Source organism: Elephantulus edwardii, unplaced genomic scaffold (assembly GCF_000299155.1).
Source record: "Elephantulus edwardii isolate Elephantulus edwardi_28Jun2011 unplaced genomic scaffold, EleEdw1.0 scaffold00075, whole genome shotgun sequence".
NCBI classification, from domain to species: Eukaryota; Metazoa; Chordata; class Mammalia; order Macroscelidea; family Macroscelididae; genus Elephantulus; species Elephantulus edwardii.
The window spans coordinates 4,613,297-4,621,659 of record NW_006399825.1 but is presented as its reverse complement, the minus strand read 5'-3'; the positions used below and the strand labels follow the sequence as shown (position 1 = coordinate 4,621,659).

At 38.0% G+C, this 8,363-nt stretch overlaps 1 protein-coding gene across 1 annotated transcript in view; it reads left to right on the top strand.

The window, feature by feature from the left end:
- The first annotated feature begins 1,201 nt into the window (after positions 1–1,201).
- LOC102855224 overlaps positions 1,202–8,363 on the top strand; it is a 51,716-nt gene continuing 44,554 nt past the window's right edge. Inside the window, exons 1-2 of the mRNA XM_006889136.1 lie at positions 1,202–1,316; positions 4,385–4,480. Coding sequence (XP_006889198.1) covers positions 1,202–1,316; positions 4,385–4,480 — 211 coding nt within the window. The remainder of the gene's footprint in view (positions 1,317–4,384; positions 4,481–8,363) is intronic.

Here is an 8,363-nt window from a genome sequence, read left to right as displayed (position 1 = left end):
CTGACCTCCACAGAGCATTTGTTAAATGGACCACATTAACGTTCCTATTTAGGGAGGCCTTACATTTATGACTGCCCGGTCTTGAAAAGAGGTAACCCTTCTTTATTAATTAAACCCTCATTAAACACACTGACGTCTAATTGGACTAGAGTCACTCTTAGCTGACCCGCTAGCGGCTGGCTTTTCTGAGGCTGTAAATTTCATAAGGGGAGATTGCACATCGCTGTCTAGCAGAGTAGCTGGTGGGATTGAACCTTCGGAGAGGTGCCTCTTTGGGTTAGCAGAACAGATCGCTACTGTCAACACCACCAAAGCTCCCTCCGTATTAATCAAGAGGTAATATCTCTTTATTGTTTTGAGATATTTTACCTCCTTTAGAACATTTTAGTGGTGGAAAAAAATATCACTCAAAAGTATTGAAGAGGCAAAGCAACCTTACAAACTCATGCAATGAATCCCTGTCTTACAAAGAGTCAAATTTTAGCCTTAATGAACAATCTCAGAAATACAAGAGTCGATGCCAGTTTTTTAGTTCAAGGATCAGAGCCCAGGAGAAGATTTAAACTGATTCAGAAACTTTGGAGATCAAAGTACAAGAGCAAATTTAGTTAAAGAAATGTCATTTATGGCATCCAAATGAGTTCCTTTTGTTTGTTCATGTAATGTCCATGCTGTGGCCTGTAGGGATACTTTTCACCCTAATAAGTATATTAATTATAAATATAATTATGTTTTCCTCATAGTAAATAATGTTCCTCATTGCCATGACTTGCATTTCTACAGTCTCATTAAGAATCACACTTATTTGTTAAATTGTGCTAACCCAAAAAAAGGGATTAGCTACAGAAGGATGATTAACATGAAAGCAAAACCCAAAACATACTTTTATGAAGAAGTTTTCATTTGCATATTAGAAGTCAGACGTAATAACTTGCAAAATATTTATTAGTGTTGTTATTACGTTCCTATGTTAAGTCTTGACTACATCCCAATGGTTTCCTGGTTGACTCAATCTGAGGATTTTATGTTTTAGGTGTTCTGTAGAAATGAAATAAAGTGTCCATATTATTACTGCCTAGTTTAAAGAAAAAAGAATAACTCTGACTTTTTAAAAATGGTTAATGAACATGAAAATGTGAATGAAATTAGAAAAAGTAAAATGGAGAATCCTTTTCTTCCTATTCTAGAAAAAAAACACACCATGTCTTCCTCCAGACTGGAACTCCGTTTGGCTGCCTGTTTACTAAACATATCAGAAGCCAGAAGAAAACATGTTGTTGAGAACGTAGCAAAAGCAGCTCTTCTGGGAAAAAATGGTGGGAACAGCAGATAATAGAAGTGACTATTGTGGTGTTGGGATGACTTCGTGCTATAATAGCTATACAGCACTCTTTTCCCGCTGACTCCCCTCTCCACTTGTACTGGATCTGTTTTGGCTTTTTCTGCACCACCCCAGGCTACCGTGTTAGCTCAGTAACTTAAATGTGCACTTATGCTCATTTCCAAAAGTCTGACAACTCAGTACAGATAGTCAAGTTTGAGTGTGAGTCTCTGAGATGCACATTGTCCAGGATTTAACAGGATCCTGAGGAAGATAACTTTACGTAAAAGCTTAACATTTGCCTTCTTAGGCTGCTATTTGATCACTAATTAAATGAACATAACCTTACATTATTCTTTTTATACAGCAATGAATAGAAAATAGACTTGCCAAATACCAACTACTTTTCAAAGCACTCCTGCCAGCAAAGCCTTTTACCATATTATTATTTCTACTCCATTTTGGCTGGATAGAGACTTTTAGGCAGTTGTGTTTACACGAGGCACAGCAGGTCACCAGCAATTCGGTGATGGGAAATGGAACACAAGACTCTTTGCTCCAGATCAGTGTTTATGTTCACTATAAGTGATACTACCAGTTATGTTATCTTGTGCCTCAATATGTGATAAGACACATTTTTAAAGTACCGCATGTTTGTACTTTCCCTATAAAACCCCATACACCACTATATTCACACAATTCACCAAAAACTAACTGGTGGTTGTCTAGTTGGCACTGACTCAGAGTTGACTTTCCAGTAGATTTTCAGAAGATGTAAATCACAGGAAGGGAATCAGATTGCCCATCTTTGTCCCTCAGAGCAGTTGATAGATTTGAACTGCCTTTCTTTGGGTTAGCTATGCAACTCCTTAAACATTAGGCTACCAAAGCTTATTTACATACAGAATCATTTAAATTCTTTGTCATTAAATTGGTAGTTTGGGGGTAACAAGTAGGCAGTAGAGTCACTGCTTAAAAACATTTGAGGCAGTCTCTTTTAGGTCTAATTGTTGCTGTTGTTTTAAATTTGGTTACTGTTGTTTGTAAGAGGGAAATATTCCCTCAGCCTGGTTCTAACTATGAACACATTTAAGTTACTCTCTTCCAAGTTCACAGGAGTGGGATAGATCTGTGACAATTCTTGATAATTGCTGATTGGAAAACTCCTTGGGAGTCTTCACAGCTACAGGTTTGCAATCTCTGTGTGGGAAGAGCCATCTTGGGCTCCTGGAGGTGAGAAATGGTGCACCTAATGGGATTGGGTTTCCTTTCTCTGCAATGAAGTGAATGTGCAGACTTTTGTGGAAGCCACACACTGATGGATGCCTGGGCCTCAACTCATGACTTTTATCAGCTTATTAGTGGCAGCCACTCAAATGGAATTATAGCTATTATACTCCATTACAAATACCAAACAATTTACTTCTGCTGAGAGTCGTACTGACAGCTCCTCCTGCCAGCAGTAATTTTTTTCTTCTATATACAAGCTTAAGAAATTGCAGGCGAGAAGGTTTCATTCTTTCAGCATTTGATTCAATTGAATCACATGAAACTGAGAATAAAAGCTTTTCAGAAGGAGATTTAGGGGGAAAAACATTATCTCTCTTTTTCTTCCAGCTAGAGAATGTTGAAAAATGGCATAAAATAGGAGGTTGTATGATCTTGTTCTTGTTTCATTTTAATCGATACAAAAATGTGGGGAAGGAGAGGCTACTTAAAGAAAATGAGCTGATTGTTTTACAAATATCTGAAATGCATTTGGTTGTAAGTGAATAGGGGGAAAATGAAATCAACTGTGTGTGTGGTTCTCCCTCCCTAATTAAGCAGTATGAGAACATTTAAATGGCCTCAGAAGGTCTCAGATAAAGGACTATGAGTTATGAACTTTAGACCATCACTGGAAGAGTCCTTTGTAGATGCTTAGTGGGTGATGAGTAAGTGACATATTTATCACTTCATATTATTAAAATGAATCGCATAGGTTATTGTAAGCTCTGTGTTTCTTGTGTGTAACTTATTTTTCCTTTTCTCAGAAAAGATTAATTGTTAAGTTGCCTGGGGACAAAGTATAATAATATAACTAAAGATTTAATTACTGCTCGGAAATGTTGGTCCTTTACTTTGAATTTGCTTTTGTAGGCTTAAGGGGGACTTTTAAATAGCTTGGGTCAGGCTTATAAACTTCAAAAATAACTTTGGGTTTGTGCGTGGCTACCAGACTAGGGAATAGAGACTTCTTTTCCAGTCTACACAGTCTAGGGAGTCACAAGCTACCAAAATCTGGACGTTGTTAACATCTGCAGGCTGCTGCTGGTCTCTGAAAGGAGCTGGCGGAGTACTACCCGTTTCTAATGAACAGGTGCATGCCTTCCTGGAGCTTCTACTGTAGATACTGATTGGCCTGAGCAGATTCTTCCTGATGTCAGATTTTGATCTGTCATGACCTCTGCCAGTTGTCATTGAGTTAATGGGGCAACTGCTGGAGGTCTCTTGCCCCAACTGATGGGGCAATCCTGTGTGTCTCGGGGTAGAATTCTGTTGCATAGAGTTTTTTAGTAGTTGATTTTGTGAGGAAGTAGATTTCTGAATGGGCATGACTCTCCAGCTTTTGGGTTCGTAGCTTATTGTGTAAACTGCATTTCCTGATTTTGACCCAGTCACAGTGATTTCTCAGTTGTGGAAGGAAAAATTGACATGCCTTAGGGAGATGAGATAAACATGGAACAGAAGTAAAAGTCATATGACTTAGCAATTAAAGATAGGCTACCATGTTAGATTGAGTTAAAATAACTTTGTTAAGTTGATGTGGCAAACTCAGTAGGAAGTCCATCTCAGTTATAGGGTAAGGTGCTGCGAAGTGGGCATATTTGTCAATGTCACATCTAAAAGTCATTCCATGAAAGACCAATAGGATGTATAAACTTTCACTCAACTAAAAAAAAATGTATAAGTCCCATTGCTGAATTTTTCTAGGAAGTTAAATTTAATTCTGTCAGAAGAAATAAAGTACTATGGTTTCATGGGAGGTAGGGGAATGATGTTCATGCAGTGTTTTCTTAACAGGACAGAAACTTCCTGAAGTGTCAGTGCTGAATATATTTTCAGATCAAGACTACAACAGATCGGTCATTACAATAGCAGCATCTATTGATAAATTGGGTAAGATTTCCATGTCTTTAACATCTTTTTGTTTTTAATGAAGGGTGGGACAGGTAGCTAGGAATGTTCTTTAATTATGGATTTCCTATGTAAATATGAATCTTTCCTTCCAAAAAGTAAGAAAAACCTCACAGAAACAAATATTGCTTTGACTCAGGACAAACCAATATATGTCAAATAGATCTGTACTCGACAGGGGTTTCAGAGGCTGATTTTTCAGAAGCGGATAACGAATATTTCCTCCTGAAGTACCCCTAGGGAGAGTTGAACCTCTAACTCTTTGTATATCAGCTGAATGAGCTAGCCATTTGCACCACGCAGGAAATCCCGTCTTTAGTTGATCATTTCATCATTTTTCCTGAATATGTACATTTCACCTTTTCTGTTACTCTCTGTTAACACAAAATCCAATAGTTAGTAACATCTTTTCCACAAGATGGTCATAGATTCTCTTTGGTTGGGGGTGGGGGAAAAGACTCTTCAAGTCTTAACTGTTGAAGCAATAGTGTTAAAATTCACCTTTAGTTTTACCTATAAGTGACCATGGAAACAGATACAGTGATTGTGCTTTAGAGTTGGGGCCCAGAATTTCAAGTTGTGTGGTGAGTTGACTGGAATGGACCCTGTGTCTGTCTCATGGGGATGTTGTAAGGTTTAATAGGATAACTTGAATTTGAAGACTTTAAATTGTTTAAAAGAAAAGTAATCTTATTTTAATATTGCTTGGGAAAGGTTTCAGAATATTTTCAAATAAACTTGATTTTGACTTGGCAAATTTTCCTGTTTATAAAGGTATGTTTGCTTTGAAAGCAAAACTTAAATGAATAATTCCAAGCAAAGAAGACCTGCTTGTTTTTAATGGTAATCATAAAAGAGGGAGCTCTGGTGGTCTAGTAACAAAAAGCTCCACTGCAGGCCCGAAGGCACTTGGTTCGAGGCCACTAGCCACTCTGAGGGAGCATGATGGGCAATCTCCTCCCATGTGATTAACTGCCTCTGAAACCCCACTGGAGGGTCCTCTATGGGTTGGTTCTGATTCAATGGTACAGAACAATGAAAATATAAAAGAAGACACATTGTCATTCTTGTTTAATGCAAAAATGTTATAATACTTCCTTGCCAATGAAAACTCATAATAACAACATAAACTTTAAAAAAAAAAACCCCAACCTTCCACAAAACCTTGAACTCATTGGTATTGAATTGAAACCAATTAATAGCTGGCCCTCCAGCAGATTTCCTGAGGCTGTCAATTGCATGGAAGAAGAATGTCTCTCTTTCTCCTGAGGTGTGGCTGGTGGATTTGAACCAGAAAAGCACCACTGTTGAATTAGCAGCATGATTTTATATGGAATATACAACCAGCGCTCCCTAAGATGCCTACAATTTGCACTTGAATATAAAAATCAAATGGAAAATCTAATTATTGGACAACAGCAAAATTAAAACGAGCATATATGCTTTTAAAAATTATGTTGTATTATTTTTTAATATAATGTCTAATAAAATGTTGAGGATAACAAGGCATTTGATTAGATTAATTGGTAAAAGAAAACATATTTAAAGTGATTTCTTAAAAATACACCCTACCTTGTGTAAAACTGATATAGATTGCATAATCCCTACATTTGAGTAATAAAAGGTTGGAAGAAATGTAACATTTTATCATAGTCAGGGTTTTAGGTGAGGGAAAAATGTTGGGCCTTTTGTGTTTCATTAGATTGGATAAGAAATCTAAAATACAGATAGCAGGAGAAAAGTAACTAGTGCGACAATAAAACCCTGGCACCCCTTTTCGGCATGACTAAACGTTTGATGATTGTCTTTTTGCTGTTGCTGTTTGACATGTTCAAGGCCATTCTGTTCATGCTGCCTGTGTGGAAGCCTTCCAGTCTATCAACATGGAGGTTCAAGAGGGGATCCACCCTTGCCTGGGAGCAGTGGACCTCATTCCCATTTACCCTCTCTCTGGGGTAGGACTCCAAGAGTGTGGTACTGTGGCTAGAAGTAAGAGAAAGTTGGGGGGGGGAGGTGTTATTCTTTAATGTAAACCATTTTTATTACCCAGAACAGCTAGTGACAATATAATCACTCCTCAATCCTCTGGGAAAAGTAGAGCTTTAAGAATTTTATCCACAGTCAGCTTTCATGGGAGGCAGTGGCACACTCAGTCCTTGTAACTCATCCTTCTGACTTCCCACCCCATGACATGACAAAACACTAGACGAAGATATGGGTAAGAGGGGGAAAATCATTGATAACTTTGTCTCTTATAAGTTCATAATAGTGAGTAAACAACTGTAGTTTCTAATGAATTCCTTGAACTCTTCAAGGCAGAATGATGGTGTGTTTTGCCCATCTGTGTTCTATTTTCTGGAGTAGGGGTAATGATGAGGTTGAAAAACCACTTAAATGTTAACTCCTACCCTTTTTCCTCTGATTTTTTCCCCTCCCTCTTTTTTCCTTATGTACAACTTTCTCTAAGATTTTCTTAAGAGCCAAACTGTCACGTGCTTGATTTCGGCCCCAGGGGTAAATTTAATTTGGAAAATTTGAGCTGTGTCACTTGAGGTGTTTTTGAATTAGGCCACTTGGGAGACAAGAAAGGCCCCTTGCGTGGACAGTCGAGCGGCTGCATGGCTAATTACGACATGCAGGGGCTCATAACCTGGGGGGGAGGGGAGTCCGCCTTGGGATAATTGCATTCTTCTCCGTGTGACCTCAGAAGTCCCTCTGTGGTGTTGCCCTGTTTTTATTTAATAACGAATTGTCTAACATTTGAGATGTAGACTTGGCCTTTAGCTGTGCTGTATTCAGCACTGGAGATAGGAAATGAAACTTGTTTCCAGAGGAACACTCAGGCCTGGAACTTCGTTTTAATGCGACCTGACACTCAGGGGGTCATTTCCCGGGGAAATCTTGGTCCTGTAATTTGCTTCACTTCTTATCCAAGCAAGAGTTAAAAATTCAGCATGGGGGAAAATATGTCTCACACAAAAATGAAGAGTTCAGATTTGTCCAGACCAGAATAATGATTTTAATTGTCTTCCAAACAATTACGGACAATTACATTAAGTCTCAAATTAGCTGGTACATGGAGTTCTTCGTTACATCAGGCTCGTCCGCCCCAGATGTTCACCCTGTAGAAGACAGTGGAGACTCAAAGAGTCTGGACACGGTGTTTCTCCATTCCCTTGCCCTTTTGCTTCATTGGCAGCTACTGTACCTCATGATTTAAACATGGACATTTCTAATTAAATGAGAGCTCAGCTGCATTCTTGAACTAATTTATAACATTTGATTTGAAATGTAATAGCTTCAATCTTCATCTGATTAAAAACAGTCATATACTGTACATGGTTACTATTTTGATGCTCCAACATGCAGTTTTTATTTTTGCATTCCCTTTTCTACACAGCTGTTCATCTAATATCATCCAGTTTTTTTGTTGTGTTGTTGTTTTGGGTTTTTTGTTTTTTTTTTTCACTTTCCCCCCCTCTTCTTCTGTAACAGTGTGCTCAGACATTCTTATGAGGCAGAATTATTCAAATCCTAGGATCCTGCTGTTCTCAGCTCCGTAAAGGGATATTTTACACTAGGGTAAACCCTTGCCAGGGAAGTCAGCTGGATTTCTCTGAGAAAAAGGAGCAATGGAGAATATTCTAGTGACCTTCAAAATAGTGTATACACATGTACCCGTGTAAATATTAAGGCATTCTGTATATGTCAAAGCTCTGAAAAATAGATTTCAGAACTTTTTGGTGTAAACAGAAAACTTGCATATGCTTTAAGGAAGAGATTCTTAACCTGATGTCTAAAATCAGAGCTCAAATGATTTTAAAATGCTGACAAATTTTTTTACGTTTATATATATACATATTAT